Source organism: Drosophila montana, unplaced genomic scaffold (genome assembly GCF_035044405.1).
Source record: "Drosophila montana isolate Dmon_TW-CO22-7 unplaced genomic scaffold, ASM3504440v1 contig_3829_1, whole genome shotgun sequence".
Taxonomy (NCBI): domain Eukaryota; kingdom Metazoa; phylum Arthropoda; class Insecta; order Diptera; family Drosophilidae; genus Drosophila; species Drosophila montana.
In genome coordinates, this window is record NW_026998699.1 from 233,016 (window position 1) to 250,597 (window position 17,582).

Sequence of the window (17,582 nt, forward strand, 5' to 3'; positions counted from 1 at the left end):
TGGATTTCCTGCTGGGTTGTTACAGACATAACACATAAACAGCTATACACACACAGCCACACACACACACACACAAACTTACCGAAGACGCGTGCGCGCGCAACTTCAAATGCTGCTGCTGCTGCTGTTGATGATCTTTGAGGCCAGGGCCAGTCAGTCGGTTGGTTGGAGCTCAGAACGATGATGACGATTTAGTCTCGGATGGGCGCTACGCTGCAAAGCATCGCAAGGCTGCAGAATACCGCTACTTGAAATTAACTCACGTGAGGATTATAGCACGCGATAAATCGCGCTCATCGGGAATGCTCGCCGCGTGATTGCTCACGACTTTGTGGGCTCGCTCGTGAGTTTGTGCAAAGCCGTCGCTAAATTGGCAACAAATAAATGGAAAAAAATGCAACAGCAAAAGAGCTTAACAAAATAATGCGAAAAATAAAAAAATAGAAATATCGCCTAAAGATTTGTGCAACGAATATCAAGAGTGTGTGTTTTGTGTAAAAGCTAAAACCTAAAGCTAGATCTGAAAATCAATTTCAGCCTAAGAATTTATGCAGTTAGCTGCATAAGAATACTGTGAAAAGGTGAGTGCAGCCAAATTGGATTATTTATGCATAAGCCAGCAGATAAATATGAAAATATTTATAATTTATATAAATTGCGAAATCGAAAAGGTGCAACGTACAACTAATAATGTGATATGTATATGGTTATTTCTTGCATGAGTTTGGTGATTATCTTCATCATTACTAAATCGTTAATTTGAATATATAAGCGTTGACATTTAACTGATTTATAGTTAGTTAGTCAATGCTGCTATTAAAATGTAATAAAATGCATTAGATCTCCAGCGATGTCATTAAATATGAATAATGCAATTTCTGTGAATACATAGAACTTTATTATTAGCTCGTTATGAAAGAACATAAATGTGCCTATCAATCGAATTTCCAGCTGGCCTCGTAAACTCTTCTCAAACTCACACAAGTAGCGATATCTAAAGGATACCAGTTTATCAGTTTCTCTAAGATCTATATAGTCTGGCACTTGCTGGCACATACCTCCGTGTCATGCTCATGGGATTAGCTAAGCGACTACATTCAGGAAGCAAAACTGAAAACAAAAGACGCTCATTGACATGCTCATTAATTATGTTATTGCCTTTTGTGCGATAAGTGTCAAGAAATTATTACAATGGGGCGACGAGAGTTGAAAACTTGAAGATATTCAAGCATTTAATTGTCTGACTGCTGCTGCTGCTGCTGCTGACAATCAAGCATAAAAGGGCTAAAGGAAGCTGTTTGGAAGGATGAGAGCCATGCGGCAGGGGGCAGGAGGCAGGGTGCAGGGGGCAGGGGGCAGCGGCTGACAGTCAGGAAGCGAACAATTCAAACTAGAGCGTGTGACTCTGGTGAATGGATTTGCATCTTGCGATGTCTTTTGGCAGAGGCTAATAATAAAGCATATTATGGGCAATTGTTTATTGTAGTAGCATTTTGTGTTGTCTGTCTGCCTGTGTGTGTGTGCGCGCGTGTGTGTGTGTGTCACCGATATTTGAGTTTGAGCTCGTATTGGATGTGCTCCTGTTTGCCTGCTTGGCTTGTCTTGTCTTGTTCTATTTTGTATCTGCTGCAAAATATTTTCAACAATCGTGGTTTGCCTGTTTGAACACCTTTTTTTTCTTAATAAGAAAAAATGAATCTTCCTTCTGCTTTTGGGTAAATGCCTTTTATCTGATTTGTAGTGTACAACATTTTGTTTGCTTTAAAGGACACTTTTTTGTTTATTATTTTTTGCCATGCTTATTGCTGAATATCCTTTTCTGTTTGGCCCGCTCTGTCAACGGCTACTTGATGAGCTTGTTGAAAATGTGTAGATACCTTCAACTGATCTTGTTCTCATTGTTGCCCAATGAATGAGATTTGGTTTGCTTCTGGTCTCAGCGAACAGCGAGGGAAAAGGCAGAAAGCTTGTGTATGCATCTAGTTGAAGGTACTCGAAACCTTGACTGCAATCGACAGCTAAACTATCTAATTTTGCCCGGACACTGTTCGTTATCTACCATGCTATTTAATTGCTACAAAAAGATTGCACAAGCGGGGGCATTCAAAGAGTAGAAGCCCGCAATTTATTTGGATCTGCCAAGTTCAGTTGGACTTATCTCAAGTTTAAGTTTAAGATCAAAGCAGTTCTCGTAAATAAAGTAATTAACATTTGGCTAAAGAGGACAACAGAAATGTCTCTTACAATTTTTTCGTGAAATGAACAAATAAACATTCACAATAGAGAGATTTTAATTAGCAGTTAGCATGTGGCATGCGGCAAGTTAATTATGTGGAGCATTTTTCTACTTTTGCCAAAACGAAGAAACCTATTTAAGGCAAACCCATTTCTAAATTTGGTTTGAAGGCGGCAGTTAATGAAAGAATGAAAGGGAATTGCAGTGCAATTTATCCCACAAGTTATTTTCACGTTTTTGCCCTTAAAAATAGTTCTTATCTAAATAAGACGCAGCATTATAGGTAATTAATTATTTTTAATTATATATTTTAATTGATTTAGTTAAAACCTATAAAAAACTATAAACAGCTCAGCTTGCGAGAACAATTGCCAGTTCTTTCATTAAGGAGTGCTTAAATCATTTTATGATAGTTTTAAATATAACTCGGTCAATGTAGAACTTGTTTAATCATAGAGCAGAGCACAGTAAGTTGTATACATGAGCTCCGGCGATCATACTGTCCTGTGACCCAATAAAGTACAAGCGGGGAACTGCCAAGCATTGGACATAAGCACTTCACGTCTTGGCAATGCTGGCGTAGTTCCATGAGCCCATTCCCATTTCCATTCCCGGTAAGTTCGTTATTGTGTCCATATCTTGACACTGTTTGGCCTGGGCAGGAGGAGGGCGAACCAGCGCTTGGCAGTTGCGGCAAGCGCCCAGCAGGTGGTGGCCCGGCGTGATGCTGCTCCTGTGATAATGGCGAACACGCCAGACCGCCACTTTGCATATAAACGCGCGCTAATGGACACCAAAGGTGACAGCGAGCGCTGCTAAATTGGCAAACATTAAATTTGCACCTTCACAGCGGCAGCGGCTGCCGCACAAAACCGTGACAATTTTAGGCACAGCGGTGCGCTTTTCCAGAAAACCAAATAAATAAATAAGTAAAAAATTGAATTGCGATGCCAGTGTCGATGGCGATGGCGATGGCGATGGGGATGGCGAAAACTCGACAAAGTTCAGTAGACGACCCAAAATTCAAAGTGCTAAGTGCCAGCGATAATCTAGAGGATACAGGGGATCACTCTGCGAAGCCAAACTGTATTCTATTGCACTTCGTCTATTCGTGGATTATTCCACATAAATGGGTTAAGTCAAGAGCCCTACAAGAGAACATGTATTTTCTATGTTTATAACGATTACTCCACTTATTATTTCCCATTTCACAAATTAAATTAAATTATTTCCGAATTTTGCGGAAAAAATCCAAGTAAAATCCTTGAGATAAGGGGCAACATTTCCAAAGAAACCCAACAAATTATTTTATGAATATTATTTATAATATGGGAATAGATTTATCTGATTATATTTCTAAGTAAAGCGATTTCAGTTTAAAATTCTATACTCAAAATCTAAGCTGCAAATCGGGTTTGATCCGAAATTGTATAAGCCGGAAATTAGAAGCCAAATTTTTAAAAATAACTATTTGCTCAAAAAACAGCCAAGCCAAAACCCTAATCGAACCATGTATATTTGATTTAAGCTCTTTGGTTGAAACTCAAAAACTTTTGAGAGAGACTCTATCCCAATTCATAAATAATAACTTGGGGCTCAGCCACTTTTCAGTAGAGGGAAATTAAAGGAAAATAAAAAATTAAATTGATTTAACATTTTAAAAAAATTGTTCTATAACATATAATCCCAAGAAGAATAAATTTACAAGTAAAAGACAGACTGAATAGCCTAGGAAATTCGTTATTTTCCGAATGTATATTTCGCGCACAATATTTGGCAATTCTCATACTAGATTCAAGCTAACCAAACATTCGAACGCTGATCAAATAATTGACGCAAAATGTTTGTACATTTTTTCAGGTTTTTTTTTTGTTCAGTTTTGACCTTAGCTTTATGATCACAGAAAACTAGTAACTACGTACATTAGATGTGTGAACACGACCCATCCCCATGCGGGGAGTTGCCGGCAAGGGAAGTGCGACCAGGCCAGGAATCGAGTCTTCTTCGTTGCCGTCTTTTGGACGGTGCCAGCCCAAACCGGTCGCTGCATACCTCAATTTCTAACCACGACCTGTGGCAAAAAAAAAAAAAAAGTAAAGAGAAACGCAGTGGGTCATCGGTTATGCTGACGCTGCTGCTGCTGCTCCTGCTGCTTCTTCTTCTTGATGTTGTTGTTGTTAAGTATTTTCACTGTTGCAGTTACTTTGTATGTGACCATGGGCCTTCTCAAGCCTGACAAACTGTTTATCAATAACAAGAAGGGCTTTATAAGATTTGACTTTTATTTTCCATTGAAGACATATGTTAACTAGTTCACAGGGGCTCGATCCCTGAACTGCGTGCGCTACTCAAGAGCAAGAGACTATATCAGCAATAAAATATGTAATATGTGAAAATAAACATAAATATATAGAAAAGATGTTGGTTAGGTGGCTAGATAGATATAATGTATGAATATAGTAATTTAGTTTAATTTAAAAAAACAATGGAACATTCGTAATGTTGGCAGTGTGGAAACAAATAAGTAAATGTTTAATTTTCATTTAACGAAAACCATCTAATAGTAACGCAATTATTATTTTTGCCAATTTCAGATGAACCAGCTGTGCAAAGTATGCGGCGAACCAGCGGCTGGTTTTCATTTTGGAGCATTTACATGCGAGGGCTGCAAGGTAAATTAAGTAACCAAATAACTATTTAATGATATTCGTTAAAGACTTCAATTGCGTGAATCGTGTGAAATGTGAGATAAAAAAGAAACTCTTTTTGCATGCTCACAAGATGTGCGAAAATGGTCTCGAATTTGGCTTTTACTTTTCAGCAGGCATCAAATATTATTGCTATAATTAAAATTCAATTCGGTAGATTAATCGATTTTTAATTGACTTTAAGTAGATGCGAGGACAATGGGGGAACCTTCAAATGCCATGGGAAAATTTCTGCGAATTTAGAGCAGCAGCAGCAGCACCGCACGACTGCTGATGGGCACATGTATATGTATATAGATAGAGTATATATTTATATAGAGAGCACTGAGCTCAAGGCGAGCACAATTGTAAACTGCAGTCAATCAAATAAAAATTACATGCATATTAGATGACTCAGCGCAAAGGCGACAGCCTTTGGCCGGGCATCAAACCTAACTTATTCGCTGAGCATGGCGCTCAATGAACTTCAACATCATCAATGCGAACAAGAAGTCGGGCCACAACATTGGCCCAGCTCCTCTCGAATGAGTCTGCTAAAATACAAAATAAAACAACTACAACAAACAAGTAATAAGCACAACAAAAGCGCTCAACTACAATAAATAGTGCATGAAACTCTTTTTCATAATCACCATCAAAGGGGGGGAGTGGGGGCACAAGCCGTTGGCAATTTATTAACGCACATTTTGTAATTGAAGCGCGGAGTTGGTTGAAATTATGCCACTTGCTGAACGCACAGGTGCAAAAGCTATCAACAATAATTGATATTTGAAGCCCCAAATTCAGCCATACACACATATGTGCGTCCCCTTTCCCTGGTGCTACTGTGGCCGATCAACTCTAGATTTCTCCTATGTTTATGCTAAGACCACTTGGGTGTCGTATTAAAATTATATCAAAATATTATTAATATTATAGATTCATCAATAGAGAAATATTTGAATAAATATAACAAAATAATAATATGTTAAATAAAATAATAAAGTCTGATTCATTCGACTCAAGCTATCCTGAGCATTTTGAAGGCATTAAACGATTCTTTCTGCTGTAAATAATAATATTTATAGACTAAGACAACAGTAATAAATGTATTAAGCAACAAGAAGAAGAGCTATCTTCGAAAAATCTAAAGTTAAACACCCTAGCAGACATAATAGAGCAGATATCCGAGACATTCATTGATTGTTTCTAAAAAACCTTTATAATTAGGTCTACAATTAAAGATTTCGCTCCCATGCAAAGTGCCCAATTATGCTCGAAACTGGTCAAGTTTACTTAAATGTCTTATAATAGCTCCTATGGCAGCTATTACACGTGGTCCATACTCCGACTTAGTTAGGATGCCAAGCTACCTCATAGAAAGACAGACATAAAGGATAGTTAGATCTGTATTGATTCTGTTTGTCATTCAGATTTTAATACTTTCTGCAGGGGAATATATATTTGAATAAACTATACTCAAACATTTTAAAGAAATCCCTCTTACAGCAGATAATCAAGCAGTGTGCTTATTAATTTTCTTTTATTAAATAATTTCTACATCGTTTCAGTCCTTCTTCGGCCGCACATACAACAACATCCCAGCGATTGCCGGCTGCAAGCACAATGGGGACTGTGTCATCAACAAGAAGAATCGAACGGCCTGCAAGGCTTGCCGGCTGCGCAAGTGCCTGCTGGTGGGCATGTCCAAGAGCGGATCACGTTATGGCCGCCGCTCCAACTGGTTCAAGATACACTGTTTGCTGCAGGAGCAACAGGGCGGCGGCGGGGGCGGTGGCGCTGGCACTGGTAGCTCTAGCGTGAGCAATGCAAATCTGGATCAGCTGGCGCAGCTGCAGCAAGCGAGCAACCAGGCGCGGCAAACCTACCAGGACAAGACGAATCCCTGCATCAAATCGGCTACGGCAGCAACCTCGCCCAGCATAGCGCTGCAGACGTGCAGTGCAGTGGCGCCGGCTTCGGCTGCGGCTGCGGCTGCGGCATCGACGCCCTCCCCCAGCCTGCCCGGATTTCTGCAAGCAGCCAAGTATCTGAACGAGCAGCAGCACCGCCAGCTGAAGCTCGAATCCCGCCTCAGCAACACACCCAGCGATTCCGGCGCCTCCTCGGCCGGTGATCCCACGGACGATGGCACAAGCGTGCTAAGCGCCACGACCAGCACAATTAGGAAGGCGATAAGACAGAGTAGCTCCGCTTATGCGGGCAGCTCTGAGGCGGACATTGCGGAGCACCAGCAGCGGCGTCACAAGGAGCTGCTCGATATCTTTCGCAGTCACTCGGAACCGTTGTACAGCTCCTTCACACCGTTCACTCTGCCGCCAGCTCTGATGGCCAGCAGTATGCCACCCTTGCCCATTTTCAAGGAGCAATTCAAATCGGAGCTGCTGTTCCCGTTTCCAGCTACCAGTCCGGCGGAGGAGGAGCCTATTGATTTGTCACTCCGATCGCGAACGGATGCTGTGAGTCCCGTGGCGAACAGTTCCGACAGTCCACTCAGTGAATCAGCCAACCTGCCATCCGCCTCATCCTCGTCGACGTTTGCACGCAAGCCCACGCCCCTAGACCTGACCCTGGTACGTTCGCAGACGCTCACAGGTTAAGGACCCACACACACACACACACACATAGCCAGGAAGTTGAGGACTTGTGATTACCCGGGAATTCAACAGAGTGCCATGGAAGCCAACACATATTAAGTTGGGCAGTTCGACGCTGTGGCGCAGTTACTCTGTAATCCCACTTGGTTATTAGCAAAAGATTTGATATTGGTGCCAGTGAAAGTATGTACAAATAAATTGTTTTTAGCTCAATTACAGCACGTAGGCATGATTTGAAATACTCGTAAACACATCTAAATATTAATAATGTTTAGCCAAATTTATAAATTGACTGTCATTTAATTGTGTTTTTATATTAATTTATTTAAGTATAAATTTCATTTTAATTTGCATGTTGTTTATCATAATAGACACTCTGTTTGTTTTTTACTTTTAAATAATTTATTTCATAGACATCTAAGTTATGCAAACACAATGTAAAAGGCAGGAAGAAAAAATAATAATAATAATAAAAAAAAAAACAAAACAATTAAGAAAATCATATATCTAACAGGTTTATTTCTTTTATCTGTTATTAACAGCTGAGAGCTGTATGTTATCAACATTATGTTATCAAGAGTACTTTTTTCGGTATATGTATTATCTGATATCCTAAAAAGCGCTTAATATTGAAATTGTTTTATTTTTGCCATAAGAGCTAGCCCCAGTATTACCCGCATCTGGTTTGGCATTAAGAGTTGCATCGAATCGACACATGAACAGACTTAACATGACCATCTACAGCAAATTGTTTAATATATTTGCGATTCAACTGTCACATGACCCGTGCTTATGTGTATATCCATCACAATCCTTGGAAGACAGCAAACTGAGCGAATGTTACGATGCCTTATTCATTACGTAACCCGGTTGACATATTTCCAAATGTCAGCTATGTGGATATTGACTACATAAATGTAATTATGACAATCCTGCGGACACATGTCAACAGAGTCGACAAAACAAATGACTTTAGCAACAAACTGACACAAATCCAATGCCAATGAGAAGGAAATTAAGCTACATAGCCCCAAAGGGTTATTTGAAAGAAAGTATTTTATCATAAAAAGTATGTCAATATATAGTACATAAATATATATCTATACATATATGTATTTTTCAGAGGCTAAAATGGAATACAAGCTAAATAAATGAAAACGAACAATCAAATGACTTAAGCAACGAACTGAAAGTGAAATCATCAAAAGCATTGACTGCCTAGAGTTAAGCACATATTTATACATGTTTCCCATTGGCTTAGCCACAAGTTAAATACACACACTTACACACACACACACACTCACACACGCACACACACAAATCAAAGACAAATTTAAGCATTCACACATTCATCGATTTGCTGGCTTTGTCTATGTAGAAACACGCCCCCCGAGAGTATCGACGACAAAGTGAGATACCAAAAGCCGAACATAATCCACGACACACGCACAATTAGCAGCGGCCAAACAGAAGCAACAGCAGCGACAACAAATACATAACGTACAAACAGACTATAGTCTGTCTGGGTCCGGAGTGGTTCCGTCCTTAACCTGCCTTTAAGATGCATTTATGCATTCAAGCAAAGCGAATGTGAGCGAGTCGGCCGAGGTGTGCGTGTGCAGAAGATGCCTGTTGGAGATACTTTCGCAATGATTTTATTGATGTCGCTGATTGTGATCAACAATTGTTCGAAGTGGAAGATTTGGCGAATGTACAGACATCGCGCTAAAGGCTAGAACTGATGCAGTTTGATAAAGTATGAACAACATTGTAAATTTAATCGATTTTTTAAAACCGCCTAAGATAATCGTGGCAATTGTAAAAAAAAATGCTCAAATCTAGATACAGGGTATGTTCAGGTCAAGCCGTCTTTTCGTTTTTTTCTTCGTTAAGTATTAGCCGGCAAACGCCTGCGTCACTTATGTGCTCTTTATTGGCTCTGATAATCCACCCCACTTTTCTTTGCCCCGACATTTTTGAGGCCAATTCCCTCTTACACTCACACACGCGCTTCTATCTGTATCTGTTAGTTCATATGACTCAGGTACATCGCGGTCTGTGCGCGTGCGCGGCAGACAAGCAGAGATGGATTGCCGTCAGGGAGTCTGACCGTCAGTTTCTAGTTTCACAGATCCAAGAAGGAGGCTCTGGGCGATCTGAGGCGTGCTTAAAATTCAATTGAATATTGAATTATTGCATTGAATTTCATTGTTTGTAAATGCTGGGGCCAGCTTTTATTGTAAACTGATTTCTTTTTCAGTCATAGATTTATTTATTTATTTCGTTTTTATTGTACGCTCCAAGTTCAACAGTCGTAAATCGTAACAAAATATATTTGTATTGTATTACATAAGTAGATCTTTCTTTGGGTGGTCTTTTGACGTAGGTTTGGGAAAAGCCGTTAAAAGGATAATGCTAATATGCATAGCTTTCCTGGATTAAAATATTTAGTTTAACCTATTTGGCTAACTGTTAAGAACTACCAAATAAATCAAACAGAATTCAACCAATATATATGTACATATCTTTTAGTTCTTAACCGCGCTCGGTGAGCAACAGCAAAACGCTTTCCGAATTGCGCCGGTGAAATCGCTAAAAGATCAACAAACAAACGTTGTAACAAGAGTTCAGAGTTGTCAATAAAAATTAATTGCAATTTTATTGCCACTGTTCGCAGCTCCTGCATACAAAGTATACAGAGAATCAATGGACTGCAGTCAATAAGGTACGCGTGCTTTGAAATGTGCTTGGTAACACATGTACATACATATGTAATGGAGAATACATTAAATAAAATTTAAAAATACTACTGACCAACAAGTGCAAATACTGCAAATATATTGAGTGCTTTATCAGACCTAATAGTAACATTAATTCGTTTTTTTATAATTCATTTTTTTTGGTAAACGTTTCAATAAGGGTCTACAAAAGTCAGCATGTTCAAAACCGGATCCCATACATGAAAACATGCATGGAGATGTAGGCATGTACACACACGTCTTCTCCAGAGAGAACAAACAGTGAAGTGACCTGATTTCGGGAGGAAACATCAAAACAAAGAAACGCAACAACTTAAATCAATTCAGTTTCGAACGCTGAGTCAAGCGATTACCGTCGCCTCCTGCGTGCTTTCAAATTTGCGGCACGTGCGTCGTGCCGACTGCCGAAACAGCTGTTGTGAGCATTAAAAATGTTTCCTACAATTGTATAACTGTATGCCAATCGATATTTTTCGGGCACTCATAAGTATGCAATATTAGCTACGGCGATAGCTATCGATAGATTTTACATTAAGATATTAGCGATTGTAGCCAATACTTTGAGCAAGTTGGCAACTCGGATTTGTTTGCTTGAGGCAACAACACGATTTATAAATTAATTAATAACTTAAAAAGCAATGTCCAATAATGTATCCGCTTAGCTCACAAAAACGATCCTGGACTTTCGCAAACGAGGGTCAGTTGCAAGCATTCCGGGTGGAGCAAAACACCAAGTACATAGAGGAACATGAGACTGAAGCACCATCGTCGGGCAGCCTCGAAAACTTCTTTCTGACGCCGGCTGAGGAGCGACTGCTGCTCAAACAGTATGAAATTTATTTGGTTGACTTTTGCCGTCGTTTCGATCCTCCAATGCCAAAATGCGTAATTGGAACTGCATTTCATTACTTCAAGCGTTTTTACTTAAACAATACGCCCATGGACTATCATCCCAAGGAAATATTGTGAGATTGACATTTGTAAATACATGTGTTTAAAGAATAACCAATTATTTTCGTTTATAGAGCTACATGTGTGTTTGTTGCCTGCAAGGTGGAGGAATTTAATGTGTCAATCAACCAGTTCGTAAACAACATAAAAGGTGATCGCAACAAAGCCACCGACATTGTGCTCTCGAATGAGCTACTGTTAATTGGCCAACTAAACTATTACCTCACTATACACAACCCGTTCCGCCCGATTGAGGGTTTTCTAATAGATATCAAGGCATGAAACTCATTCTGTTTATAATTTAACTTATTTTTGACTAACACCTTCATTAAATTCACCTACAGACTCGCAGCAATATGCAAAATCCAGATCGTTTGCGTCCGCAAATAGATAGTTTTATCGATTCAACGTTCTTCACGGATGCCTGCCTGCTGCACACTCCTTCGCAAATTGGCCTGGCTGCAGTGCTGCATGCGGCCAGTAAGGAGCAGGAGAATCTGGATAGTTATGTCACAGACTTGCTCTTTGTGTCTGCGCGAGAGAAGCTCCCGGGTCTAATTGATGCAGTGCGCAGTAAGTAATGTTGATATGCATGTGTACGCACGTATAAAACCATTTCTACTTTGCAGAAATACGTATGCTGGTCAAAAACTATCAGCCGCCTGATCGCGAAAAGGTAAAGGCCATTGAAAAAAAATTGGACAAGTGTCGCAATCAAAATAACAATCCCGACAGCGAACTGTTAGTAACATTATCTGCATTTTTCACATTTCATATATACAGAGATCACATTTCAATTGCAGATATAAGGAGCGTTTGCGTCGTTTATACACCGATGAGGATGACATGCCCGCCGAGGATGCTTCTTTTCATATAGCCGATGTCAGTTCGGATACCTCCGCCATGAATATTAGCCAATAAAACTTGTTAATCTACAGTTATTATCAGTAAAATTGTATACGTTTGAATAAATTTTTAACAAAATAATTTAAGCACTTCATTTAATTTGAAAATATAATGGCTGCCTTAGCGGATATGACTAATGCCATCGGATGTGATAAGATTGCAATGTACAATTAGCCAAATCATATATATTAATATTAGGTCGCAGTTTACCCGAGTAAAACTCACTTTGTAACAAAAAAATGTTGTAGTTAATCTTACATAGGATAAGTCTCATATTGGCCATAATGATTCAAGATATTGCACACGAATTTTCTTCTTTCTTCTTCTTCTCGTTCTCGATTGCAAGTTGCTTATTATTATATTTAATTTCCTTATTAAGAGTCGACACTTTATCCTCCAAGACGTTTATCTTTTCTTCACAGGTCTTAATTTTAACATCTTTAATTTCGTCCTTCATCTACAATAATAAATATATGTTTTCAACTTCATTATTTACACTACAAAGTAACTGCACTTACCAACTGTTCGGCTGTTCGGGCCTTTTCCAAATCTGCTAAGAGCTTATTACGCTCTTCCACCAAATATTTGAACAATAAATAAATAATGAAACATATTCCAGCAGTAATCAAAGGTCCCAAAGTTAGCATTTCGAAGCACGACAACTGTAAACCAACCCTACGCTAAACTGACTCACTCTGGCGTATGCAACGATAATGTTATCTATAGGTCACATCTAAAATTACACCATTAAAACTTAAAACACACTTTTATTAAAATTAAGATGCCGGAAAAGAGGTAATTGTTATTATTTAAATTTGAGTTAAACATTAAAAACCGTTGTTATGTATTGCTTAAACTTACTAAACTTATGATAAAATATTTAAATTGATCATATATATAAGTGTTATCGATCTATCGATTTCCAGCTATGACATTCTCTAGAAAAAGCTACAAATTCAAATATTGGATAACGTTGTCGTTCTTTAATGAAAAAACTAATGTCACCCTAGGACAGACCTCCTTTCCCACAATTACATTAATCATAACATTTGAGTTTTGGGTGATTTTTGTTCTCCTTAGCTCCAATATATGATCTTGCCTTAATTTCTCCATTGAACTTTCATAATGAAGAATGTGCAGTTTCAATTTGTTCTCCAAGGCGACATATTTCAACTAAAATAATAAATCCAGAAGTAAACAGGCCCGTGCGCTTTAAACAAAATGAACATACTGACTGTTTTTTCTCTTTAGACTCTTCAACAACTATTGTCAAGTTATTTAGTTCGTTCTTAAAAAACATGAATGCTTAACATATTGCAAATAGTGTTATAAACAACAGTAATAACGGCAGGTTGCTCATCACAGATACGCCTACGGTTGCCAATGGGCTTATATCGATGAGAATAAATTAAAAACTTACGGAAACTACTTTGCGATAAGAATTAAAGTAGCAAAATTTTAAATCAATTTGATCATTTTTATCGTTTTGACATAATGCCAGTCTCTAAAATCTGTGACACATTTCAACGAGTTGGCATGTCCGATTTGATCACTACAAAATAAAACTTCTTGCTCCCAAAATGAGCCTTGACACCAGTCAGCATTTTGGTACACTTCTTATGATGTGTTGCAATACTTCTTATTGGGACTATGTGAATTTATTTGTTGTAACTGACTCACTCGAGCCTATACAACGATAATGTTATCTACAGGTCACAAGTAAAACTACTCCATTAAAACTTAAAACGCAATTTTATTAAAATTAAGAAGCCCAATAAGAAATAATTTTTATTATTTAAATTTGAGAACTTAAACAAAGTTTTTAATTCATTGCTTGAAGTTACTAATCTAATGATAAAATGTTTTAATTCATCATGCATATGAGTGTTTTCGATCTATCGATTTCCAACTACGACATTCTTATTGGATAACGCTGTGATTCTGATTTGATCACCCTAGAACAGACCACCCTTTCCTATATTAACATTAACATTTATGTTAACCTTAACATTTGTTTTTTGGGTCTGTGTTGTTCTCCTTTGCTCGACAATTAGATCCTGTCTTTTTCTCTCCATAGAACTTTCATATTTAAAAATGTGCAGTTTCAATTTATTCTCCAAAGCGACATCTTTCAACTACAATAATAAATACAAAATTAAACAAGCTCGTGGGCTTTACAAAAAATTAACCTACCGACTGTTCTTTATCTTTTGACTTTTCTACAACTTTTGTCAAATTATTAAGTTCATTCTTCCAAATCATGAATGCCAAATATATGGCAAATAGTATTATACACAACACAAATAACTGCAGGTTGTCCATTTTATATTTCACCAATTAATCAAAAACCCAAAACTCACTATTATGGACTAATGGTAATCTCATACGAATCACAGATACGCCTACGGTTATCAATGGGGCTATCGATAAGCATCAACAAAAAACTTACGGAAACAACGTTGCGATATGAATTAGTGTAACAAAATTGAAAAGCAATTGGATCATTTTTATCGATTTGAAATAATGCCAGTCTCTAGGATCTGTGACACATTTCAACGAGTTGGCATGTCCGATTTGATCACAACAAAATAAAACTTATTGCTCACAAAATGAGCGTTGCCACAACTCAGTGTATAAATGAATTTCCGAGTAACTAAAAAATTTGTATCTGAACACAATGTGTGTGTGGCAAGCTTTTTTGAAACTAATATTTTTATACTCGATTTCCCATATTTGCATTTGTTATTTGTTTATTGGCTGCGCAGGGCACCAACTAAATTTAAGTAAAAACACAAGCTATAAAATCTTTATTGCATATATACACGAACGAAGAATGCAACAGAAAGGTCAAAGGTCAGCCAAAGAGATTGCAGTGTAGACTGACTCCGAAGAATGACTATTTAGCTCCTAGCTCCTTGGCTGAATTGTCTATTTTACTGAAAGGTGATTTGCAATAATTCCATAATTTTCCAATAGTTCCTTTGTTTTCGTTTTCCATTTGGATTTCCATATTATGAATTAGCTGATCTTTGTGTGCTATCTCCGACGTAAGCTGTTTTTCTTTTTCCTCCATATGCTTATGATATTTAAGAAAGTTAAGTTTTACTTCTTCTTTTCTGATATCATCTCTCAACTGCAATAATGAATTCGTTTTATGTTTACAATCAACGCTACAAAAATTACTCGCCTTACCTTTTGTTCATTTTCTCTGCGCCATTCAAGCTCATCTCTTAATTTATCACGATCTTTCGTAAAATTAAAAAATACTAAGTATAGTACATAACATAATACACACAACAAAATAAGCTCTAGACCCATTTTTAACACGCTAGCTGTTTTATTCGCACTGACTCACAGCTGAGTGCTCGCGATAAGGATTATCTGTAGAGTACATGTTTAACAAGTCTCGTTACCTCATTTATTAGTGATAGTAAACCAATTTGTACCAGATACCAATTATAGACTTCTTTCAGTATAAAAACAATATATATATTAAAAAAACTCTCAACTCAAGTTGTAAAGGAGAAAATCAAACTGTTTTAAGTATTGATATCGATATATCGATTGAAAATATGACATTCTCTGCGAAAGGTCACACAAAAACGTATTTGAACGTTAAGAAATATAAATAAAAATAACCAGATGAACTTGGGTCAATAAGACAATAAATTGTGTATATGCTATTTACATTTCAAATAGAAAATGCTGCTTTATAGCTGCAGGGTACAATCGATTTTTGAATACAAAATATATTTGTTGCGGGACGAATTAAGTTATCGATTGTTTAGTATTAAGTATATTCTGAAAGTATGTATTTTTGCCCTGTGAATGTACGGGCACATTGTATTTGGCTTGTTGCCGCCATCACTTTAATGTTAAGCTCATTATTGTCGTGAGTTAGAAGGCCGTAGGAGGGAAGACTGCGGTAAGATTCTGAGTAACATGGCCAGGGGCCAGGCGTAAACCTTGCAGTGTTCAAATTGCAACTCCACCTTCGTTTGGCACGCGACAACATTTAAAAAAAAAAACAGAAAGAACTGCTATCTTCGGCACCACGCATACTAAATACCCTTGCAGACAAATGGTTTACGATTTTGCAAATATGTGAAGAGATTTTTAGACCCCACAATTGCCGAATTTGGCTATTTGTTGGAAAACAAAGCTGTTCCCCACAAAAACTAATTTTTGAATTAAAGTCATAGGTTTCTTGCTAGTAGTAGTTTGATGATGGCTTAACCGTGTGGAGTATCGTAGAACTAGTGAATATCGAACTTTTTATACGCTGAACCCATTAAAAATGTGTAAAATGGGTATAATGTATTTGTGCAAATGTATGTAACAGGCAGAAGGAAGCATCTCCGACCCCATAGTGTATATATATTCTGGATCAGCATCAGTAGCCGAGTCGATCTAGCCATGTCCGTCTATCTGTCCGTCCGTCCGTCCGTGTGTATGAACGCAAGGATCTCAGAACCTATAAGAGCTAGAGAATTGAAATTTTAGCAGAAGGTCCTCTTAGTGCTCGCGCAGATCGAGTTTGTTTCCGATATTCGATAACTTGTCCCGTTTCCAAGTAATCGATAAAAATCGATATCGAAATCTTGTTTTTTGAGCAATCTTGGTAAATAATAAGAGCTAGAGTCACCAAACTTGACATTTAGCTTCTAGAATAGTATATCAAGTATCTTTCATTTTATACCTATCGCCAACTCCCCGCAACCACCGCAAAGCTAAAAATCAAGTTAATAATCCAACTTGTATTGCCCACTAATTTAAGCCACAATTTGTATGCAATCGACTTTTTGAGAATACACTAATATTCTATAGTACAATAAGATGTACTGTCGAAAATTTCATTAGGAGCGGTTAAGAAACACAAAAGTTATGTGCGCACGTGTTAGCAGCAGCTAGCGCAAATCCCAAGAATTTCTGTATACATGTACACACTCACATTCATGCGCGTCGGCTTTGAAATCTATCAACAGCATTGCAATTGCGATTGTATTGTTTTCTGTATTGCTATTTTAATTGTTTTTTTCTCATTGATACTCAATTATTGGTGTGGCTGTTTAGTAGAGGCGGCGGCAAGTAGTGCAGTTTGTAGCAGGTTCGAACCCTACCGAGGGGGCTATTTTTCTTTTTTTTTTGAGTTGGTGTGGCCGTTGAAAAGCCTGCATGATCTGCGAGTTCGAACCCTGCCAAAAGAACTTATATTTTATTTATTTGTATTACTACTAAAGAAAACGAGCGCGTAGCGCGAGCTGCATATGGTGTTGAAATAAGAGGGTTCAGGGTATCCCCTAGTCGGGTCCAAGAAATTTTCTTTTGTTTAATTTATGACATACAAAAGCAATTGCCACAATTACAAAGATTTAAAGCTGTACAACATATTTACATATAGATAAAAAAAAGCACATCATGGGTA

The 17,582-nt window shown here is 37.9% G+C and overlaps 2 protein-coding genes and 3 long non-coding RNA genes across 5 annotated transcripts; 2 read left to right on the top strand and 3 right to left on the bottom strand.

The window, feature by feature from the left end:
• The first annotated feature begins 209 nt into the window (after positions 1 to 209).
• Positions 210 to 7,832, top strand: eg (eagle). Its single transcript, XM_064695556.1, has 3 exons — positions 210 to 581; positions 4,831 to 4,908; positions 6,495 to 7,832. Exons 2-3 carry the CDS (start codon positions 4,831 to 4,833, stop codon positions 7,542 to 7,544), a joined length of 1,128 nt encoding a protein of 375 aa, XP_064551626.1. The 5' UTR covers positions 210 to 581; the 3' UTR covers positions 7,545 to 7,832.
• Positions 7,833 to 10,866: 3,034 nt separating this feature from the next.
• CycH (cyclin H) lies at positions 10,867 to 12,238 on the top strand. The gene is made up of 5 exons (XM_064695557.1): positions 10,867 to 11,265; positions 11,326 to 11,527; positions 11,596 to 11,824; positions 11,881 to 11,992; positions 12,055 to 12,238. The coding sequence occupies exons 1-5, from the start codon at positions 10,949 to 10,951 to the stop codon at positions 12,170 to 12,172; spliced, it is 978 nt and encodes a 325-aa protein (XP_064551627.1). The 5' UTR covers positions 10,867 to 10,948; the 3' UTR covers positions 12,173 to 12,238.
• On the bottom strand, positions 11,992 to 12,480 carry LOC135437577 (uncharacterized). The gene is made up of 2 exons (XR_010437712.1): positions 12,383 to 12,480; positions 11,992 to 12,183 (listed from the first exon to the last, which is right to left on the bottom strand). It is a non-coding gene; the product is annotated as an uncharacterized LOC135437577 (long non-coding RNA).
• LOC135437576 (uncharacterized) lies at positions 12,473 to 14,830 on the bottom strand. The gene is made up of 4 exons (XR_010437711.1): positions 14,351 to 14,830; positions 13,019 to 14,292; positions 12,676 to 12,910; positions 12,473 to 12,614 (listed from the first exon to the last, which is right to left on the bottom strand). It is a non-coding gene; the product is annotated as an uncharacterized LOC135437576 (long non-coding RNA).
• Positions 14,831 to 14,941: 111 nt separating this feature from the next.
• On the bottom strand, positions 14,942 to 15,699 carry LOC135437575 (uncharacterized). Its single transcript, XR_010437710.1, has 2 exons — positions 15,350 to 15,699; positions 14,942 to 15,290 (listed from the first exon to the last, which is right to left on the bottom strand). It is a non-coding gene; the product is annotated as an uncharacterized LOC135437575 (long non-coding RNA).
• Positions 15,700 to 17,582: the final 1,883 nt, after the last annotated feature.